The sequence below is a fragment of the Spizellomyces punctatus genome, assembly GCF_000182565.1.
Source record: "Spizellomyces punctatus DAOM BR117 chromosome Unknown supercont1.22, whole genome shotgun sequence".
NCBI lineage: Eukaryota > Fungi > Chytridiomycota > Chytridiomycetes > Spizellomycetales > Spizellomycetaceae > Spizellomyces > Spizellomyces punctatus.
In genome coordinates, this window is record NW_015971558.1 from 277,940 (window position 1) to 298,659 (window position 20,720).

The window sequence follows — 20,720 nt, forward strand, 5'->3', positions numbered from 1 at the left end:
ATGGCGCGAAATTGGGGCCTGCGGGCAGGCTATTGGCTGTTGCTCGTGGCTCTCTTGATTCCACAAGCCTGGGCTTGGGAGCAGCGCGATTACGAGATTTTTGATTTGGTATAGTACTGACATATACGGCGGTAGTTTCATTTCGGCCAACTAATCTTGTCGGCCCTGCAGAACGACGATCTTCTGTCGGTGAGTGGCCCTGGGACAGACTTCTACTCGGTGCTCAACGTCAGGTGAATTGGTACCTTAAAAATTATACTTTGCTCCGTGGCTCATGGTTATATCAGTCGGACCGCAACTACAAGTGAAATACAACGAGCGTATCGAAAGGCATCCCTATCCTTGCACCCTGATAAGAACCCTGATCCAGCAGCGCATGAACTCTATTCCCTTTTAACCTCAGTGGCTGCTATATTGAGGGATCAAGAGTTTCGGGAACGATATGATGGACACCTTCAGCGCGGCATTCCAAGATGGCGAGGTCAGTAGAGCGCAAGCACCTCGTGTTTATGTCGATATGGAAGATATCTTCTACTAATTCTATGATTCTTATATCTTCTTAATGTGCAGGAACCGGGTACTACTACAGTCACTACAAACCAAGTCTCGTCACGATCTCTTTGTTGATCATATTGTCGACAAGCTTTGTTCAATATGTGTCCGCCTGGCTCATCTACGTCCGACGCAAATCGCACTTGCTTGAAGTGGAGAACAGCATCAACAATCTCACTTACACCCAAGTTAAAAAGCAGCTTAAAAAACGGGGGAAGCTGGACTCGCCCAATATATCACGCCGTGCTTTCAAAAACGCCACCCCTCTTCAGCTACTCCAGGAATCCGGCGAGATCCCTAGCGAATTAACTGTTTCACGGCCTTCACTGAAAGACGTCCTCATTGTGCAATTGCCTGTGGGCTTGATGCGCGGATTGTTCAATGCACCTCGCATTTTGCAACGGGTAGGAGCCTTCTTCAAGGAAGCGGCCGACGATAAAACATTAAGAGAAACTGAGAGATCGGAAGACACAACTGAGAGCGAAACTAGCGAACGGGATGACCTCAATCGTGAAGAACGGCGAAGCAGAGGAAAGAGAAAGAGGGTTCCCGCGAGATTTACGGTCGACAATCCACAGACTGAATCAATCGGAGCGCCGATCGACAACCCATTCGGAAATTCTGAAGCAATTAAACAAGCATCTGATGAGAATCACGGCGTAGCACAAGAAGGCGACCAAACTTCCGAAGTAGGAGAAATACCACTCAAGGAAGGGGAATGGGAGCTGCAAGAAATAAAAACTCTGGTTGCATTGGTCAAAAAGTACCCAGCAGGTACGTTCAAATTGGCAATTAAAGCAAAAAGACTTGCGCCGTGAAATCGACATGATGTCTTATAGGCAGCCGTGGACGATGGGTGCTAATTGCAAGGGAACTGAATCGCGACGTAGATGATGTATCTAGCAAGGCTCGCGCCATTGCGACCAATCCTACTTTGAAATTGCAATGACCAGGTGTATTTATGACAGATAACCATCGGAAGTATATGGAGCAGCTCTAGTACATAGAAATAGAAACCGTATGCAACAAGCCTTGGACGATTATCATCGGGCAGAGGTTTTTTCCAAGATCTGTTCGAGGACGGTTTGTAGCTGCACTCCGCACGTCGAAAACCACATGACTGTTGCTTGCTCGTCAAATAGGGTCTTCGCTAAGGTTATCCAATCCGTGCAGGTGCTGGTAAGCATCGAGGCGGCACTGGCCACCTCCGCTGGTAGTATTGGGGGATCGATGTTGCTGACAAGGTCGTCAACACGTTGAGAGCATATGCTACTTAAACGGGCTAACTCGTCTAACATTTGGACCCTCTCCACATCCACTTGAACCCTTCCTTCTTTGCCTGAATTGATGATTTGTGAGGATACTTTCTTCCCGTCCTTCTCCAGAGTTGTCATGGTTTTCTTCATCATCAGCTTTGTGGCTTTCACAATCACGATGCATCTTTTGACCAGGTCCTTCTCCGTGTCACTAAGTTCCTTAGGCTCCGTTTCTCGCTCATCATCTGACATTAGATCGTCCCAGCCTTCGTCCGCTATTCCTCCTGCTTCCAATACCTCCTCGAGCTCTAGCACTGCATCGGCCACCAAGGTTATCCGGCTGTTCACTTTCTTTGCAACAGCTGCTTCATTATTCATTGACATATTCTCAACAACTTGGCACGCTTTCCACACGATCCCCGTCGATGATAGGTATCCGAGCTTGTTACCGCTGTCCAATGATCTTGGTTTCGAGAGGAAGTTATTGGCCAGGTGTGCTACGTCAAAAAGGAGAGATATTGAGGTACTGCGAATTTCGTCCTGCAGGGATACTCCAAGTGAAGGGGGAACCGACTCAACAACCGCGACGATATGCAAAATGCACTTTTCGATGTTTGTGCATATTTCGGGAGTGTCCTTTGCTTGGTGGGGTGCCGTTAATGAGAGCTGTAACATTGGAGAAAGAAGTATTTCAGTTCCGCTCGCACTCACTTAATGTTACAGAAAGAGCGCCTCACCTTTGTAGCATTGTGAGAGAGAACTTTTGCTCCTTTCACAAGCTCATTTTTGAACCAAGACTCGTCGAACTGCTCAGGAGATACTGCGCTTGTTGAATCCCATTTTTGCAGCTGCTCAATGTATTTGAGCGCCTGATCAATTAGTCGGTTTAGCTTCAATTCAAGCTGTCCAGTCGCTTCGCTTTCGCTGGTCATGGTTATGCGCTGGGTCAAACTGGACATGAGCTTGATGTGCAATCAAATGGCTGGTCTTGTTGCCATGACATCTGTGAGGGATTACGTCCCAAGTTACCTACTCTGCTGGAGCAAGCATTGAATCAAGCTTTCAACAACCCCGTTTGGAATGGACTTGACTCCACCGCCGGATGCACCACCGCCCCAGCTTTTTGAGGAATCCTCACAATACCGACACTGGAAGTATACTCCTGAAGAGCTTCGTGAGCTCCGTGAGAAGGTGAACGCAGAAGGAGCGGCGCGAGTCCGGAAGGCGTTTGCTGAGGAATGGGTACGTAAAGTATACAGATTTTTGCTTTTTGTTTCGAGCAGCTCAAACTGATCGGCCGTCACAGTCCGTAACGAAGGGCGCAGAGGTGGGGCCACCAGAGGTGGACTGCATAACCTCGGAAGAGCAGCTAGCGTTGTGTCGATTCTATGAAGGAAAATTAGTGCACTATTGTAACTACTTGAAGTTTGATAGATCCGTGCAGGTATGCTCTCCTCGACGCTTCCAGTTGAGGCCCCCAAACCATGCTTGGACCCCGCTAACTGGCCTCAGGCCACCGCCCTAGCTTTCTACAAACGGTTTTATCTCCTAAATACCGTTATGGATTATTGCCCAAAGTTATACCTGTGCGTGTAAGAGATGTTCATATTATTGTTTTAATGGCCACCGCTGACTCTGTCACATAGTATGACATGCATTTTCTTGAGCAGCAAAGTCGAGAACTCACACATGTCGCTTGACTTGTTTCTGGGAAAGATACCAAATCCACCGACATCTGACAAGATGGTCGAATTGGAGTTTACCTTGTCGAGGGGTATTCGCTTTGAGTATATGATCCATCACCCGTACTGGCCCCTACACGGTTTCTTTCTGGACATCCAGGTACAATCTGCATCGTTCTGATTTATGTACGTGATTGTCAGGAACTCTAACAGTGAAGTCGGTAGAGTTATCTGGCCTCTGCCCATCCCCGTCCCGCACACGAGCATCTCTTTCAGAAGCTGCAAAAAACCTACGATCGCGCACAGCACTTCACCCAGTTAGCCACCTTGAGCGATTTGATCTTCACCCATATGCCGTCCCAAATAGCGTTGGGGTGCTTACTAGCGGCAGCTCGGGAAACCGATTTTGAAAAGGAGCTGGACAAGTAAGGAAGTAGGCTGCTTACACTTTCGAATATGGCAACCTAACGCGCATTCGACGTTCAAAAGATACCTGGCCGCCCGTTTCCATGCGGACCCAGAGCGCCTTGTGAAGTTGCGAATGGCACTAGAAGAAGTGGCAGATGATGTTACAACGCAAGGCGACAAGGCTGTCAACAAAGAAGTGGCTGCGCAAATCGCAAACAAACTACGCAAGTGTCAAAATCCAGCATTTGATCCAGAGAGTGCATTGTAAGTCATGTGAATCTAACGATAAGTGTTCGATATTGTGATTCTCATGTTTTGTGGCATTTTTCGTTAGACATAAACATAAAGCCCAAGAAGAGACTCGAGAGCGGGAGGAGCGTCATGCCAAGAAGGCAAAGCTTGATCATGAGCGACGGACGAGTTTGGAAGGATTATTTACAGCATAGTCCTGTTATGATCACTATTCAGGGGAGCAAGCGACACCAATTTGTATAATATATTTAATTGTCATCGACCGTCAAGAATTCTTTTGCATTTGTCCCTGTTTTTTGAGCCGTCTGTTCCAAGGTCCAGCCTTTTGCGTCTGCAACCAATTTACAGGCTCCTAACATACCAGAGTCTATTGCGGCCGCATCGTGCAAATCAGACTCTATCAGGATTCTATCATCCGGGACAGCTCGTATTCGCTCGACGGTCTTTAGAGACCGTCCATTGATGCCAACCGAAAAGCTGAAGTAAAATCGCCTTCCAACACCCTTTGGTAGACGCAGCAGTGCGCGAACAATGTCCGGAGATCCGGAAAATGAATGATGCATCATCTTTGGTGGAAGAGGGTCAGGGACGCGGTAGCGCCCTGTTCCTCCACTAGACTCGTTGGAGAGCGCCTCACTAGATTTCGGTCGCATGGTCAACGCCAATTCACGCATAATCTCTAGCAGCTTGCCATGGCATTGGACGGTGTGGATGCTCACAGGGCGCCGCAGCTCTGCCGCTAATGCCAACTGGGCCTGAAATATAGCAACCTGGTGCGGCATGGGATACTTGATGTTCGTGTTTCGGTCACGGGCTGCACCATCAATGCCAATTTCTCCCACTAGTGCATGAGGGTGTGACGTTAGCTGCTCACGAAGATTGCGCCAGGCTGCTGTTTCCTCCAGCTTTGGCGGCCCATCTGTGTGGTGTGCAAACCAAGGGTGGATTCCTTGCAGAGCACCTCGAGTGAGTGAGAGCAGTGACGCATAAAAGGTCTACACTTGCAACAAGAACAACGCGGGGGATCTTCTCACTGAAAGTAGATTAGATGCAAGTACCTACCAAACGCGGGAATAACTTTTTCGGAGTAGTCATTTGCGACTTTGCTGACGAGCGCCCAGTCATCCGGTCTCGTTCCCATAACAAACAACTGTCTTGTTGCAAGTGTGGGAAGTAAATGCACATGTTCCGGGGTATCTACGGGGTGACAATGCACATCCACAAAGTGTGGCCATACTGGGGCGCTTTGGTCCTTTGAGATTTCGGATTGGTCTGAAGGGCTGTTGGACTCTGACATGTGTATTAAAATGGATGGATGCTTTACTTCACGCATGGCATTGTATTCTTCCAAGCAGCATTCAAATGTGAATAAATGTAAACACCTCGTCAGGTGATTCTCAAGGATCGGACGGAGCATTGGGTGGACCTTTCAAACAGTCGCTGCATCGTTATTCTTGGCGCGGGCAATTACTTATCTTCGAATCTTTGTTTAAGCTGAGCGCAGTGGACAACCTCTTGTTTACAGCCTGCACATTGGCTTCTTTATATATATTCTTGCTCCAAGCAAGCAGTCCGACTCGCTTTCACCCAATCCTTAGTCACCTGGCGGCTGCGTCTCCAATCTCGCCCTTCTCTCTGCATAAGCTATGAATCTCTTTAGACGAGCACAAGCTACAAAGACAGCTCCTAAGGATGCCATCGTTCGATTGCGCGAAAGTCTGGAAATGCTAGAGAAGCGGGAGAAGTACCTGCAGACTAAGATTGATAACGAACTCAAGATTGCGAAAGCAAATGTATCGAAAAATAAGCGGGGTATGTACTGCCGGACCGAATACGTGTGAATAGCCTACATGGCGATACGTCATTGGAATTGGCGACATTGTACGGATGGAGTGGTTAAAGGCGCGTTAAAAAAAACCGTTCCCACGAGCTAAAGCATATATTTCTTTTGCTCTTTATATAGTGGCTCTCACAGCGTTAAAGCGCAAAAAAGCATATGAGGACCAAATTTCCAAAATAATGGGCTCGCGCATGACACTTGAGCAACAAGTGATGGCCATCGAAAATGCAAACGTTAACCTCGAAACGATGAATGCAATGAAGGCAGGAGCGGACGCAATGAAGCAAATTCACGGGCATCTGGATATAAACAAGGTCGATGCAACCATGGATGATATACGCGAACAAATGGACCTGGCTAATGAGATCAGCGAAGCGATCTCGCAACCAGTCAACTTTGGTGTAGAGTTTGATGAGGAAGAGTTGAATGAGGAACTCGAGCTGCTAGAACAGGAGGATTTGGATGCAAGATTGCTAGATACAGCTGGCGTGGGTGTAGATCTTGGACAGGTGGAGGCCGCACCCGCTGTCCCGAAGATTGCTGTACCTGGTAAGACGTTGAGGAGTCTAACGACTTTCCGTGGCACATTGATGTCATACTTACGCTGTTCTTCCTACAGCGATTGCTCAACCCCCGCGTCCAACCAGAGCGCAACCTGTCCAGAGCGAGGAAGATGCAGAGTTGGAGGAGCTGCGGGCGGCGATGGCTCTATAGATGGGATCATTATTGTGCAGTATAAGATTGATATGTATTGATTAAACATCATGGAATTTGGCAGTGAGTAGTGAGTGTATCATCTTGAGGTGGTAACGATGGTATAATATGCCATGACATTGAACAGCTAAAGGCCGAAAACTGAGTTTTGCCCCATGTTCAGCCACGGTCACGGTCAAGTGTTTTAGTGGATTAAACGCTAGAAATTAGATTCGTATCAAACTATTCAACAAGGCTCTACGCTAGTTGTCCTTCTTCAAATCATTGTCATGGTCCTTCACATCTTTCACCTCTTCATCTTCGCCAGTCACGAAAACATCCGCACTATCCCTCACGCTCTTCTCAACCTCAACTTTCCCAACTGTCCCAAGATGCTTATGGCCATGGTAATCTGCGCCGACGAGTTCACCAATCCGTCTGCATAATTTTCCACCTCCAAGGATGCCAAATGCAACCAACGCTGCCACGTTCCATATATGTACCATGAAATAAACGGACTTCCACACCTGGATTCCATTAGGGATAGTGTATACGGGAAACGGGGCGCAAATGTAGTTGATGGAGATTTGCGTACCAAGCCAGCCAACAAAGTCGTAGAGCGGCTTGTAGGTGGCCAAGCGAGAAGGTTGTGTAACCAGTGGGCGTAAATTACGGCGTAAAAGTTGTCCTGTAATCGTTACCATCGCTCCCGACAAGAAGGTAAAATAGTAGCCAGGTCGGAAACCGTGCCAAAAGGCGGAGGTGAAGTAAGTCCCTACATTCGCCAACGCTATAGCTTTCCCTTTCTCTTTCGGCTTTTGATGTTTTGAGCGCGCGTTGTCAGTAGATTTAGCGGGGGTATGTTGAGGTGCCAATCGAAGATACACGCACTCTCGAAGCCATTTTCCTGTTTGTTGATTCCATGCACCAATGTACTCGCGGGGAGATTGCGCCAGTTCGAGACGGAGTGGATCGGCATTTTGAACGCGTGAAAACAGCATTTTGGTTGGGTTGCGAGGACAGGGTCCAAGATAACCGATCCCAGAGATAATGCAAGCACCCTCCGCAAGCTTCCAAGCACCATAGTATTTGCAGCGAACAACGTTGCCTGCAAGATTAATGTACAACAATCTAACAACGAAAAAGAGGTTCAATCCAGTTCCTCATGGGTAACAGCTGCAAACACATAAAGGGCGGGAGTACCTACCTAAACCAAAAGGGCTGTTTCATAAATTCTGGAGTGATTGCTCCATAATGTGATAACGGCTCGCTAAACTTCATGTAAATCCCTATGGTAAAAAGCCCTACCAACAATGTTTTAAACGCTGGAAGACCACGTGGGGGAATTTTGTCAAACGGGGGCTGTAACCCAGATTTGCAAAAATAGAAAGCATTAGTGTTCCTCTGTACTTTGCTCGCAGCGATCAAGACGGTGGCCGACGGACCTCTCCTCGCGTGAATCTCCGATACTCAATGAAATCATTTGCCGGGCCCACAAACCATCCGCCAAAGAAGAAGGCGTATCCGAGGAACTCGATCAGATTTGGCATCGTTCTTATCGCGGTTCTCTGCTGCTCTCTGGACAGCAACTGAATATCTCGGCAAATGAACAAAAATGACATAAATATCGATCACGAGCGACAACCATACCGTGTCCTTTTTTGTTCCGTCATGAGCCGCCCACGCAAATGTGCTCATTTTGATAACCATCATCATGATAGGGGCTGTGTTGTCAGCTACTCCAGAATCCGGGTTAAATATTTGGTTTTCTAGATGACTGGAAGGCAATGATGTCAACCAGATGCCACTGCGTTAACGATCTAACAGCTGTAACCTAACGCTGCAACACGCGGCCCTCCGTATGAAAGAGCAGGTCATGGGCACAGAGTTTGGGAAGAGGAACTTACTGGACACTCAAGAAGGCCATCATTCCTAAAAAGACTGAGACTGGGGCCCACACGCTCTCCCGGCTTATGGACACGACGGTGTATGCAACAAGACAAGCAGACAGAAGTTGAACATAGAGCCATGGGTCAACGAGAGTAAGGCAGAGCGTGATGGTGAGCAAAATGGAAAATAAATGCTTGGCAGTTGGGAGGGTCGAAGGGATGTAAGAGTATATGTAGGCGAGAGGGTAGGCCGAGAACAGAATCACCGCAATTGTGAAATTCTGTATCGGCATGGACAGACTATCTGCCCAACCCTGTACCACTTCAAAAGCCATCTTGCTGGTACCAGTGAAGGATCAGCGAACTAACTTGTCAAGGCGCTTTCATGCAATGTCGGAAAAACGGGTAAGCTGTCGAGCGTACCCAAGGGCCCACGCAATCCATCCCAAGTGGAATGATGTTTAACCAATTAACCACACGGTCTGATAGATGCCTTCCTGCTAGATGTTCTCTTCTAACTCCGATCATCCGTCAATCCCACTTATAGCAGCCTGCTTCTAGATGCTTCCCACACTTGATATGGCTTCAAAAGTGCAAGATGGCTTAGGACGGTAGCCATGCCGGATCACTGCACTAGTAAAATAACCCGGAACAAGAATGTATTGCGTTGATCCACACCAACCACTGAGCAAACGATTCTACAAAATAGGGGCACTTTTATAATCCGTCAAGTGATGTAATCATGTCCTCTATGACACTAGTAAGTGCTGTTCAATTGGTAATAGTAAAGAAAAGGCAAATTAGTACAAGCGCACAAAACATTGTCTACAGAGGCTGATTAATCTGGGCCAGAGCACAGCTTTCACACACCTGCGAGGGTCACAATTTGTCAAAAAAGAACCGGAGCAGAATATTGGCATGTGTCGCCAGACGTTTAAGGGACGAACACGTACCTCCGCCTTTGGGTCCAGCGCATCATTCCGATCAACACATTTGTGCAGAGCCAAGGCCCCGAGAGACTGATCAAGCAGAGTAATCCCTTTCGATTATCATTCCACCTCGACCGATGCAAAGAGTTCGAAACGTGTTCTCCTCCTTGTAGATGATTTTTCCAATTACGTCGCGTGGTGTGTTCGTTCACCATCGGCTGCCCAGATCGGCTGCTGAGTTTCTTGGAGGCCTGCTGTCAATTTTCGAATTTTCTTTTACATGGAAGTTCCACTTGTTTGGCTGAGTGCCCCCATTGCTGACAATTTATTACGGTTGTAAGGCAACTGCAAAAGCTGCAAAAGCATTTTTCATCTTATTTCCATACAACTTGTCTGCTGAGCGCGGTTTGGCTTAGCTTCGTGTGAGTGTCCCCCACAGGGGACGTGATGTGTGGCTTTCTCCGCTTTTTACCCTTACCTAAGCATTTTGTCCTACTTGTCTTCAATCGTCGGCAAAAAGTGTTCGAAATGGCAATCTCTTCTTGCCTCAGCACTTTATGATGTGGGATGGAAGACGTACAATTTCGTCCTCAGCAGCTGAGGAATTGTCTCCTCTTTTGCTTTAATAAGGTCAAGTTTGTACGGCTACGCAACACCATGTCAACGAATCCAAAGAGAAAATACGCCATTTCAATACGGAAACTTGGCGCAGCTTCCGGCGCCATTACGACCACCAAATGTTTTGGAGAACCAGCACCCACAACAAAGACAACAACGAGCGAAAAGAAAGTCTTTGCAATAAATCTCTTCCGCGCAGCTTCCTTTGGTGACTGCTTCCCTCACATGAGGTAATTAGCCCAAAGCACTGAGTGAAAGGAAAATCCTTCTCCTTCGTAGATGAGATCACCAAAGCCCCGTTGCATACATCAGAAACCTGCTTCTTAAACAAAAAAAATGGGGTCTTTGCATTCCATACCAGGACATTTACAGTCGTCTGCTGAGCTAAAATGCGGCTTGTTTTTTTTTTTTTTGGTTTTTTTCGGCTATATAGACGGTCATTGTGGAACGAATGGGATTGTCATTCAGTATCATCCTTCGCTGTCAGCTTACAATATAATCTCACCTGGTTGAAGCCCTCTTCTACTGATCCAGTTGACCTGCACTTGATCGGAAGGAGATCTGACATTAGTAACTAGTGACGTTGAGCAGTCAACCAAGTAGTAAAGCATGAGGTTAAAGCATCAGATACGTGTCGAGACGAGTGCGGACATATGGCAAGCACTTCGGGATAAATGCGAAGGTGACCTTGTAAATGTCATGGTGGGATGCCTGGTTACGCTTCTCTGGAAGTACACCAAGGTTCCCGTGCACATTTTGGAGGTGTGGAGGAAGGATGGCAGGTGTGTATTACTCTAAATGACCGCCGCGCGCGTAAGGTCGATCGCTGATGAAATGTGGCTTAGATCGAGTCGGGTGAAGTTCCGTATCTCCCCAGACACAACCCTTGGCGAGATCCTTGAAATCAGCGCTACCTCTCTGCCTGCCACAGACTTTGAAAGTCTCGACTATGTCCACGCCAATGATAAACACAGCGAGAGTCCTGAATTTCTTGAGACCGCCTTGGCAGGCGGACTGAAAATACGATTCAATGTATCTGGTTCGCTCTCTACGTCAATTAGTTTCAACCAACTCCTCGGCCACCGCGAACCGCATACGATTCATATCGCAGACCATTGGAATGCATTGTTGCGGTTTATTGCGAAAAACGACGGGTGGCGGGATACGCCAGTTAAACAGATTTCCATTGTACACGGCAAGGAGCTGGATCAAGTGATGTCCAAGTGGACTACCAATGTTCATGGAACAACCTTGAAGTCGTATGCAGATGGACCTAAGCTGCTACACTCACATTTTGACGCCTCCGCGAAACGAAACCCGAGAGGCGTTGCCTTGAGATATATTGATCACGACAGAAGAGAAGAACTGACGTACCGAGACGCCGCGCATATTATCGCACGAGGCGTACGGGCAATTTTGCGCCGTTTCCGCCAGTCGCAACCATTAAGCCAAGAGCATCTTGGCTCTGCGTCAATGGAGCGATACGTAGCTATTTTCTTTCCGCGTGTTGGTATGGAAGCCTACCTTGCCATGCTTTCTATCCTGAAATCTGGCGCCGCTTATGTTCCTATCGATCCTGCCTACCCACCGGACCGAGTGGCTTACATCGTTGAGGATGCCTGTGCATCATTACTGATCACCACTCGGGCCATGGAGCAAATGGTCGAAGAGTCAGGATTGCTTGGCACTGGCAAGTGCACTGTCGTTTTCTGGGATGAATTGCTCCAGGAGGTTCCAGTGGAAGGTACCACTGAAGAGGTGGCGATATCTCCATCAGCTCCGTGCTATTCTATATATACATCTGGGTCTACTGGGAAGCCAAAAGGTGCAGCGTTCTCCTATTCGAGAATCCCATGCATTTCCTTACTAACAGACCTCGTAGGTGTAATTGTTGAGCATTGCAACGCTTCCTTCCTCGTACACTCAGAGTCCGTTCTTTTTCCTCTGAATGCCCAAGATGTAGTCCTCCAGCCGTTTTCCATTGCTTTTGATGCCTCAATCGAATGCATCTGGCTGGCCTTCCACAATGCCGCGACCCTGCATATCCCGTCGGAAGTCGATATGAAATCTGGACCCATGCTCGCTGACTACATTACAGAGCACAATATTTCGGTTCTTTCGACTGTGCCGACTTTATTGTCCATGATAGACGAGGACATGCCTACCTTAAAATTATTGATCTTGGGTGGTGAAGCATGTCCACCGGCGCTGGTAGAGATGTGGGCTTCAAGGACTAGACTGGTAAACACTTATGGACCTACGGAAGCAACCGTCATCTGTACATCATGTGATATGCAGCCTGGGGTGCCAGTAACGATAGGAAAGCCGATACCGAATTACGAGATCTATATTTTGGACGATGAGCTGCTACCTGTACCTATTGGAATTGCTGGAGAGATCCATGTCGGTGGAGACGGGTGGGTACCGTTTTATATTTACAGCTGTGCAATACTGTGCAATACTAAATACCGATCAATCCTGGCATCGTCCATCAGGGTTACTCGCGGGTACCGAAATCGTGATGACCTAAATACTGAAAAGTTTATTCCCAGCCCGTATGGTCCTGGAAAACTTTATAAAACTGGTGATCTGGGCCGTTGGACGCCAGAGGGCGATATTGCTTACTTGGGCCGTGCCGATGCCCAGGTGAAACTGAGAGGTGAGCATATCTTGCATCTGAAATTGGTCATTGCATTCTGAGTAACGACCTTCAATTGTAATAGGCCATAGAATTGAGCTCGGAGAAATTGAATCAGCCCTTGTCCGCTTTGGTCACCCAACCGTCCTTGCGTCCTGCGCTACCGTCCAGCAGATTGAAGGTGTTGATCACCTTATCGCCTATATTATCCTAGCTGATCTCGATGACGAGGATAACGCGAGCCGATGTGACTCGAACTCAGAGTCTGACACAGTGTATGCTGAGGATGTTGACATCCAGGGTATTCTCGGGCGAATGAGGGCTACCTTACCTGGATACATGGTGCCAACCTATGTGGAGGTAATGAACGGTGATTTTCCAACGCTTCCCAGCGGCAAGGTTGACCGGAAGAAACTTCCGGTGCCACCACGTAAGTGCTTGCAGTTTATTGATATGACGGTGTATCCTGCGAACTGAGTTCGTCTACTGGCAACCTTATAATGTAGCGCATGTAATAAAAGCCCGTTCTTCCATGTCATCGATTCGCTCCCAGAGGAAGACACTAACTAATCAAGGATCGTTTGACTCCATGAATACTCTCTCTGCGGAGTCCCTGTTGGTAGATATGTTTACCGAGGAAGGAACCACCCCGACCGAGCGTATGTTGCGCGATGTGTGGTCTAATATCCTGATGATAGAGATCACCACCCCCGAGGTGGACTTTTTTGCGCTGGGTGGCCACAGCGTCCTTGCTGCCCGACTAGTTTCCGAGTTGCGCAAGTCGCCGACAGTGAAAGGTGTTACTGTGCGTGATGTTTATACTGAACGCACGATTAGGGGTCTTGCTGCAAGAATCGATACATTAAATGGCAAAACTGAAATTGCGGTAAAAATGAAGAACTCCAATGGCCGCCAGTCGTCTCAGGATGGGTCTGAAGATGCCAGTGGTACAGATGGGACGGTGGTGGACATGCTTGGTTCACCCAGTGACAAAAAGGAGCTGCCCCATGTGTTCCTACCCCACATCGTTTCGTTGATCCTATTCTACGTAATGGTGAGTCCAAGTCTTGTAGTTTTTCTTCGAGCCCAGCGGTAACAACTTTGTGCTTCAACAGGGGCATATTACCAGCTTCATGTCGTTGATCGGGTATTACCTTTTTCTCGAGTTCATGAATCCGACGTATTTCTCGTCCCGCTATTATGTGTTCCTAGTGGGAATCGCTCTATTTCCTGTCATTCAATTTTTGATGTTCGCTGCTGCCATTGGGTTAAAATGGCTCGTTATTGGAAAGTTCCGACCGGGAAAGTACAGATTGTACTCGTTTTACTATTGGAGGTGTGCTACTAGTTATTTCGTGGCTTGCAGAAAACTGTGATATTAACGGATCACTTACCCTCACTTTTTCGGCTCAGATGGTGGATCGTTAGTCGTGTTACCGCAATGGTTCCGGCTGCTTTCATGCGTGGTTCACCCCTGCTTCGTATCTATTTGCGTTTGCTTGGTGCTAAAATCGGGCGCAACGTTCACCTGCAGTCAGTTTTCGTATCTTCGTTCGATCTGATCACCATCGGCGATAACACTTCAATCGGGTCTGATGCTCACCTATACGGATTTCATGTCATGAACGGTTATCTGCACATTGGACGGGTGACAATTGGTGAAGGATGCTACGTTGGTGCCCGCTCACATTTGGAACCAAACACGTCGATGGGCGATCGGGCGCAGCTTGGCGAATTATCATGTGTTGGAATGGGACGGCATATTCCATCGGGCGAGAGTTGGACTGGGTCTCCTGCTGAGCCTGTGGACCCAGCTTCCATCCTTTGTGCAGATATGGTCATCCCCCTCCGAAAAAGACGCAGCTGCTTTGGTCGCATGTTTGAGGCCATCGGTGACTTCCTGCACGCCCTCTTTTTCGTTTTCGCATACTTCATCATGGCTATCATGATGTTTGGGGCATCTGTACCGAATTTAATTCTTTTGCTATTCACCGGAAATGTGATAAGCTCATGGACTATGCGGATGGCAATCTATATACCAGTCATGGGGTGAGTGACAGTAACTACGTTTCCCGCTGTCCAGCTGTAGTAACGATGTTGAATATCCTCTTTAGTCCAATCTATTGCGTTTGCATTGCCTTTCAGCTGGTGATTCTTAAGTGGCTTATCGGTGGCCGTATTCAACCTGGAGTCTATAGCACACGATCCTTCGCTTACTTCCGTATATGGTTCGTTGACAAAATGGTCCAGACCTCGCTCAGCGCACTGGGTGGAATGTACGCGACTCTGTATCTTCCACCGTGGCTCTCAGCAATGGGTATGAAAGTGGGGAAGACTGTAGAAGTGTCTACTGCGGCGAACTGGACTCCGGATCTCTGTACGTTGGGTGACAGGTCGTTCCTCGCCGACAACGTCTGCCTCGGCGCGCCTGTGTTTCATGGTGGAATGGTGAAAGTTAGCCACACGGAGATTAGGGAGAGGTCTTTTGTTGGAAACAGCGGGCTCATGCCATCCGGTAGCACCATTGGCAAGAACTGCTTGATCGGCGTCAATTCAGTGCCTCCTGCCAGTCTCGCAGAATGCCAAAGCTCTCAAACGGTCTCCGAAAAGAACAAAGAACATGGTTTCGTTGTGAATGTGGAAGAAGTTATACCACCTGGTTCCCGTTACGATGTTCCCGACGGTACATCTTGGCTTGGCTCACCAGCAATGAACCTCCCCGCTCGCGCTTGTGCAGTGAAAAAATTCAAAGAATCGAAGACCTTCCAGCCGTCTCGCAAGCGTTATTTGCAACGGTATTTGATCGAGTTCTTCAGGGTGACTGGTCCTGCCATGATTGAAGGAGGAACTTTGGTTGGCGCGTTCATACTGGCCATGTGGCTGGACCTGAGGTGGTGGCATCTTTGGCTCTACTGGCCGCTCTTGCATATCGGTCGTGGAATTTGCTTTTGTGCCTGTGTATGGCTCGCCAAGTGGATATTGATCGGCCGCTATATTGCTCAGGAACAGCCCTTGTGGTCCGTTTATGTTTGGAAGGCCGAGGTAAGAAAGTCGCAAGGTGCCTGGCTTATGCTGTTTACCGTTATCTAATCTCTTGTTTACTTATCCAGCTTGTCAGCGGTTGGGAAGAATTCGGCTGCAATCCAGCTTTCGTCTCTGGTCTTCAGGGAACTCCGTGGATAAATCATTGGTTTCGCTCTCTAGGTGCCAAAATTGGTCGGCGCTGCTACATTAACACGGTAAGTGCACACCAGCAGTTACTCGGTCAGCTGCGCTTTTCTCATTATCATCGATTACTTTTGCTCCTCCAGGTGTGGTTCTGCGAACCTGATTTGATTAGTATCGGCGATAACGTGTGCCTAAACACGGATGTTGTCCTGCAAACGCATCTGTTTGAGGACCGAATTATGAAGATGTCACATTTGCGTATCGAGGACCATGTGTCAATTGGCGGCGCTTCAGTGATTCTCTACGACTCAGTCATTGAAGAAGGGTGTCATGTTGATTCGCTTTCGTTGGCCATGAAAGGCGAAGTACTCAGTTCTTGGACGCATTGGCGAGGGACGCCAGCCCAACCTGTTTTCCAGGGATGATGCGGATTTCTGCATAATGCGACGCTGTATTTGCTTTGTATTACTCTAATAGACACGCTTCACAAGATCAATTACACTAAGTGGCTTATGTGAGAACTAAGTATTTAGAGTTCGAGATGCGAGTTGCAAAGCACGAGAATAACAACTTGAGATGCATCTATTCATACATCGAACATTTAATTCACAAAATACTCAGAAATCGTAGATGCCATAGTGTACCGGATTCAAAAGTAGTCCTTCGCGGTTTTCGGCATGACTGCAGAGAGGAGGGAAGTTACCTAACAAGTATCCGGGTTCATTCTTGCACAGGTGCAAGGTAGACCTGTTCTTTGGTCTTCGCACGCAGTTGCGGACTTTGATTTTTGCGACGCGTCTCGCGTGCCATATGACCATATATAGTTATAGTGATCATGTATCCATGTATAGCTAAAGTATGGCGCAGCGCGTAGCAGTTAGCTTAGGAAAACCCCGCCGCGCCGACAACCTGTCAAAGTCTGTCGGTTCCACGGCGGCCCCGTAGTTAGATGTTTATTCTTTGCCTCATTGCATGGCACTGTCACAAGACGGATTTCCCTCCCATTTGTTTGTTGGGGTACGGTTGTCTGTATCACTTGAGAATTATGGTACGGGGTCTTTTTTGTGCGGTTAACACCAATACTGTGTCACTATGCACATATATGTTCAAGTGGGACTTCTATTGGCCAATTCTCACTTACAACAGCTGCTCTGTGATCTCTATGGCTAGAATTGATGTTTGATGGTTGAAAATGGGTCTTTGTGATCAAAGGACTTTTTTTTATGGTTGAAAGCATACTTTCTATGGTTGCATTGTTCTAAAATGCACTTTTGATGGTCTGAAAATGAGTTGGTACAATCAGTTTGTGTTAAAAACATCATTTCAATGGTTTGTGAGTGTAAATATCTTGTTTTCTAATTATCGCTCAGTGTTTCAGTATCTCCAGCATGGAATGGTTCTTCGTGACTGACTAGAGAAATTAAAACACAAGCAACACCAGTAAAGGTATGTAGAAAAACTAAAATATATATATATTTGCTACAAGAAAAGGGGAATCCAGTGCAAACATGCCTCTTATATACTGCTAAAACTATGTACTCTAGAAGAAAAATTGTAAAGTAGGGAGATGAACCATAGGTTTGAAATATAATGGATTAAGATTGCTCTATTAATTTCCCATCACTGGAATGCTTTATATACCATGCATTTACATAAGCTTTAAATACAATATCCATGTGTCGCACATATGGCACTAGCACTTTCTTGTAACGTCAATCGACCAGATTGCTCTAGTTGATGTGTTTCTTGTGAATCATTGAGCCCTGTGAGAGGGCTGTATAAAGACTTTGTTGTTAATACAAGATAAAGGGAACTATTGATAGTTCCTCACATTGCTAACTAGGCTAGTTGTTCTTCTAGTTTTTCCTTGCTTGCTGCCTCCCCTTCTGAGGGGCTTTGGGGCAGCACTTTTTTATGCTTGCTCCCTCCTTCGGCGGGGCGTCGGCATGAGATTTCCTGCCCCCGCCGGTGCGGTCCCTCTTGCGCCAATCGGAAGTGATTGGCACTAGCAATTAAAGGGACAAATAATCTTCTAACTACGGGGCCGCTGCGGAACCGAACAACTTTGACAGGTCGTCGGCGTGGCGGGGCTTACATAATCTAACTACTGTTATGCACTGCGCCATACTTTGGCCATACATGGCTACATGATCACTATAGCTATATATGGTGTATGAGAGACGCGTCATGAAAATCTAAGTTCGCACTTGCGTGCAAATACCAAAGGACAGGTCTACCTTACACCCCCCGCAGATTATACCTGCAGCAGTAGCGAAGGCTTTAATCTCTTCTTGACCTTTCTTTTGGTCTGGAAACAAGAGTTCTATCTACTTCTATGTAGTGAGGTCCTTGGGTTTTCCTCATCCCCTGGGTGTCTCCTCGGTTTGCCCAGACCGGTTGAGCTCTGTGGCTCGGCCAGTGGGGCTGTCCCCGGGACTACTGGGCTTTCCCAGCATGACCCATGTGATTGCATCCAATGCAACACTTTACATACGTATGATTTTCATCATGATGAGGTAATTGTTTGGGGGCTGACCCCTGGAGCAGCTTCACCCGGTGCCCACGGGGACCGTTTGCTGAGTCGTCGCTCCATTTCTGGCCCTTTTTATACTTTATACAATTTGGGGGCTGACCCCTGGAGCAGCTTCACCCAGTGCCCACGGGGACCATTTGCTGAGTCATCACTCATTCTGGTCATGTATATACTTTATACAAAAGTGCGCTTATCGCTATCTTAGTGCTAGACAAGCCTTTTTACTTTTGTTGCGTCATCTATGTACTAAAGCCCTACTGAATATACACGCGTACTTGGAAGCTTCTTTTACGTACAAAGAACCAGTTGCTTTGTCCTTTTAAATGGGAGCGTATTTCGCTTTCCCCTCTATCATTCTTACTACCCACTGTCGATAATGTCTTTTCCCCATATGGACATCACAATACGCCTTGGTCCACACTTGAGACCGACTGCACATGTAAGCCCTGCATGATTTACGCAGGCACCTCGCTTATCACATCGTGGGAATGGTTATGGAGGTGGTGACCCAGTGGGTCATTGCGTCCATGGTCCCATGCATAGCATTTTGTGTGCTCGGGTAGGTCATTGTTCATTGTCGGTTTCTTTTGTCTTTCATGTTGTTAATCGGAGTGGACTGGATTTAGATTTTCGACCAGTCAGGGGCTTGAGAGTATTTTCAAGCCCAGTCATTCTCAACAAACCCCCGAAGAACATATCGCTTTTGTTCCGTTTTGGGCTGTTGGGACCTTGCACTTGGGGTTTGTGGTCGATGTGGGTCTGTTGGGTATGCTTGTATACTTGTAATAGACATCATCCTCGTAAATATATGTTTCATGTCCTTAATGCTCCATTCTCCAAATTTTGTAAGCGTCTGTCTGTCGAATGTGGTGGAGAGGTTCCCAAGTGTTCTCACTATGCGGGTATCCTTTCCATTTGATGAGGAATTGTGGTTTACCAAGTCATCAGCGTTGGTCAATAATCTCCTCGACTTCATATTCGGGAATCCCTGCGATATGAACAGGAGGTGGCAGTACTACTATGTTCCTATAGTGGTGAGACGCTGGGTCTTCGTATTTCTTTAGGACACTAACATGGAAGATAGGATATAAGGCAGATAAGTGAGTATCCTGTAACTTGAGCTCATAGGTGTCCGGATAAGGTCCCATTGCTTTGATTGTGTAGGGGCCGATCCAGCTAGTGGCTAGCTTTGCTGGTTTCTGCAGACTAATGTCTACCTCAATCCCTTTGCAATTGAGTAGGACCTGGTCTCCTATGGCGAAGGTAATAGCTGTGTGTCCTTTGTCATAGTGTTCAGCATATTTATCCTGTAGTTCCTTCATGCGGTGTTGAACGATTACGGCTATTTTGTCCATCGCTTTTTTGATGTCCTTAATCTCATTTCGGTCGATAGGTTTCATCATTTGAAGTTCTGTGGAAGTAATGACTCCATCCGCTTGTGAGGGCATTCGCCCGATATCTGCCTCAAATGGTGTCAGTCCATGTTGGTTCGGGGTGTTGTTCAATGTGAACTTGAGGAGAGGAAGATACTGTGGCCAATTATCTGCCACATGGTTGAGGTACGGCCGATATATGGACTTTACTGTCCGTATCATCCGTTCGCATTTGCCGTCAGTTTGTTGGTGTCGGGCACTAGCAAATTGGTGTTTCGTACCAAGGACTCTACAGAAGGCCTCAAAGAAATCGGAAAGGGCTTTCGGGTTGTGGTCAGTAATAAAGATCCTGGATGCTCCTACATTCTTGTAGACTTGGGACAAATATGTCTGCGCAAGATCGTGAGCATTGGAAGCTTGGAGTGTTGGTACGAGGATGGTCCGGTTAGTCAAGTAATTGACGAAACAAAGAATGGCATCGGGTCAGAATCCATGGGTGCTATTGCCTGGAGGCATATAAGTCATATCAAACCCGATCATATGCCATCGACTATTAGGGATTGGTAATGGTCATAAAAACCCATGCTTCCGTAAAGGGTTCTTGTATTGTTGGCATTCAGGACAAGTCCGAATATATGCGTAGATGTCACGTTCGAGGTGAGGCCAGTAGAATCTTCGTAGAATTTTAGCTAATGTGCGTCATTGACCTTCATGCGAGCCATCTATTAGGCTGTCATGATATTGCTGTAAGATTCTAGTATGCTGCATTTCTGGTATGTATAGCCGGTCCTTCTCATAAGTTAGGAGGTCATTTTGTATTGCGTAGTGTCGTAGCCTTGATCCTAAGGCATGGGCTGGTGTTGTCTTCAACGTTTCGATTATTGTAAGG

General features: G+C 47.3%; 7 protein-coding genes across 7 annotated transcripts; 4 read left to right on the top strand and 3 right to left on the bottom strand.

The window, feature by feature from the left end:
- Positions 1–1,583, top strand: SPPG_08548 (uncharacterized protein; the record flags this gene model as incomplete). The annotated part of the gene is made up of 5 exons (XM_016756698.1): positions 1–108; positions 172–233; positions 288–481; positions 571–1,326; positions 1,392–1,583. 5 exons carry the CDS (start codon positions 1–3, stop codon positions 1,499–1,501), a joined length of 1,230 nt encoding a protein of 409 aa, XP_016604200.1. The 3' UTR covers positions 1,502–1,583.
- On the bottom strand, positions 1,456–2,787 carry SPPG_08549 (uncharacterized protein). Its single transcript, XM_016756699.1, has 2 exons — positions 2,546–2,787; positions 1,456–2,474 (listed from the first exon to the last, which is right to left on the bottom strand). The coding sequence occupies exons 1-2, from the start codon at positions 2,765–2,767 to the stop codon at positions 1,596–1,598; spliced, it is 1,101 nt and encodes a 366-aa protein (XP_016604201.1). The 5' UTR covers positions 2,768–2,787; the 3' UTR covers positions 1,456–1,595.
- Positions 2,788–2,864: 77 nt separating this feature from the next.
- On the top strand, positions 2,865–4,422 carry SPPG_08550 (cyclin ccl1). The gene is made up of 7 exons (XM_016756700.1): positions 2,865–3,050; positions 3,115–3,252; positions 3,321–3,394; positions 3,455–3,650; positions 3,716–3,915; positions 3,980–4,162; positions 4,233–4,422. The coding sequence occupies exons 1-7, from the start codon at positions 2,889–2,891 to the stop codon at positions 4,342–4,344; spliced, it is 1,065 nt and encodes a 354-aa protein (XP_016604202.1). The 5' UTR covers positions 2,865–2,888; the 3' UTR covers positions 4,345–4,422.
- Positions 4,325–5,458, bottom strand: SPPG_08551 (uncharacterized protein). Its single transcript, XM_016756701.1, has 2 exons — positions 5,213–5,458; positions 4,325–5,099 (listed from the first exon to the last, which is right to left on the bottom strand). Exons 1-2 carry the CDS (start codon positions 5,445–5,447, stop codon positions 4,399–4,401), a joined length of 936 nt encoding a protein of 311 aa, XP_016604203.1. The 5' UTR covers positions 5,448–5,458; the 3' UTR covers positions 4,325–4,398.
- A 119-nt stretch (positions 5,459–5,577) lies between these two features.
- Positions 5,578–6,968, top strand: SPPG_08552 (ESCRT-III subunit protein SNF7). Its single transcript, XM_016756702.1, has 3 exons — positions 5,578–5,962; positions 6,114–6,539; positions 6,610–6,968. Exons 1-3 carry the CDS (start codon positions 5,797–5,799, stop codon positions 6,702–6,704), a joined length of 687 nt encoding a protein of 228 aa, XP_016604204.1. The 5' UTR covers positions 5,578–5,796; the 3' UTR covers positions 6,705–6,968.
- On the bottom strand, positions 6,801–9,133 carry SPPG_08553 (uncharacterized protein). Its single transcript, XM_016756703.1, has 5 exons — positions 8,591–9,133; positions 8,334–8,460; positions 8,129–8,272; positions 7,891–8,045; positions 6,801–7,814 (listed from the first exon to the last, which is right to left on the bottom strand). Exons 1-5 carry the CDS (start codon positions 8,905–8,907, stop codon positions 6,947–6,949), a joined length of 1,611 nt encoding a protein of 536 aa, XP_016604205.1. The 5' UTR covers positions 8,908–9,133; the 3' UTR covers positions 6,801–6,946.
- Positions 9,134–10,664: 1,531 nt separating this feature from the next.
- Positions 10,665–16,421, top strand: SPPG_08554 (amino acid adenylation domain-containing protein). Its single transcript, XM_016756704.1, has 11 exons — positions 10,665–10,901; positions 10,965–11,944; positions 12,002–12,536; positions 12,615–12,778; positions 12,843–13,187; positions 13,264–13,811; positions 13,873–14,093; positions 14,171–14,806; positions 14,872–15,799; positions 15,868–15,996; positions 16,069–16,421. The coding sequence occupies exons 1-11, from the start codon at positions 10,729–10,731 to the stop codon at positions 16,348–16,350; spliced, it is 4,941 nt and encodes a 1,646-aa protein (XP_016604206.1). The 5' UTR covers positions 10,665–10,728; the 3' UTR covers positions 16,351–16,421.
- Positions 16,422–20,720: the final 4,299 nt, after the last annotated feature.

Excerpts from the sequence above, each read along its gene's own strand:
- SPPG_08554 (XM_016756704.1), top strand. The coding sequence starts at position 10,729 with ATGAGGTTAAAGCATCAGATACGTGTCGAGACGAGTGCGGACATATGG. Across the intron at positions 12,779-12,842 it reads TGCCCAGGTGAAACTGAGAG|GCCATAGAATTGAGCTCGGA; the intron begins GTGAGCATATCT and ends CAATTGTAATAG. Across the intron at positions 14,807-14,871 it reads ATCTATATACCAGTCATGGG|TCCAATCTATTGCGTTTGCA; the intron begins GTGAGTGACAGT and ends TATCCTCTTTAG.
- SPPG_08552 (XM_016756702.1), top strand. The coding sequence starts at position 5,797 with ATGAATCTCTTTAGACGAGCACAAGCTACAAAGACAGCTCCTAAGGAT. Across the intron at positions 5,963-6,113 it reads TGTATCGAAAAATAAGCGGG|TGGCTCTCACAGCGTTAAAG; the intron begins GTATGTACTGCC and ends CTCTTTATATAG. Across the intron at positions 6,540-6,609 it reads CCCGAAGATTGCTGTACCTG|CGATTGCTCAACCCCCGCGT; the intron begins GTAAGACGTTGA and ends TTCTTCCTACAG.
- SPPG_08553 (XM_016756703.1), bottom strand. The coding sequence starts at position 8,907 with ATGGCTTTTGAAGTGGTACAGGGTTGGGCAGATAGTCTGTCCATGCCG. Across the intron at positions 8,461-8,590 it reads ATGGCCTTCTTGAGTGTCCA|TCATCTAGAAAACCAAATAT; the intron begins GTAAGTTCCTCT and ends ATTGCCTTCCAG. Across the intron at positions 8,273-8,333 it reads ACGGAACAAAAAAGGACACG|TTGCTGTCCAGAGAGCAGCA; the intron begins GTATGGTTGTCG and ends CGAGATATTCAG.
- SPPG_08549 (XM_016756699.1), bottom strand. The coding sequence starts at position 2,767 with ATGTCCAGTTTGACCCAGCGCATAACCATGACCAGCGAAAGCGAAGCG. Across the intron at positions 2,475-2,545 it reads TCTCTCACAATGCTACAAAG|CTCTCATTAACGGCACCCCA; the intron begins GTGAGGCGCTCT and ends CCAATGTTACAG.
- SPPG_08551 (XM_016756701.1), bottom strand. The coding sequence starts at position 5,447 with ATGTCAGAGTCCAACAGCCCTTCAGACCAATCCGAAATCTCAAAGGAC. Across the intron at positions 5,100-5,212 it reads AAAAGTTATTCCCGCGTTTG|GAATCCACCCTTGGTTTGCA; the intron begins GTAGGTACTTGC and ends GTGCTCTGCAAG.
- SPPG_08550 (XM_016756700.1), top strand. The coding sequence starts at position 2,889 with ATGGACTTGACTCCACCGCCGGATGCACCACCGCCCCAGCTTTTTGAG. Across the intron at positions 3,051-3,114 it reads AGGCGTTTGCTGAGGAATGG|TCCGTAACGAAGGGCGCAGA; the intron begins GTACGTAAAGTA and ends CGGCCGTCACAG. Across the intron at positions 3,651-3,715 it reads GTTTCTTTCTGGACATCCAG|AGTTATCTGGCCTCTGCCCA; the intron begins GTACAATCTGCA and ends TGAAGTCGGTAG.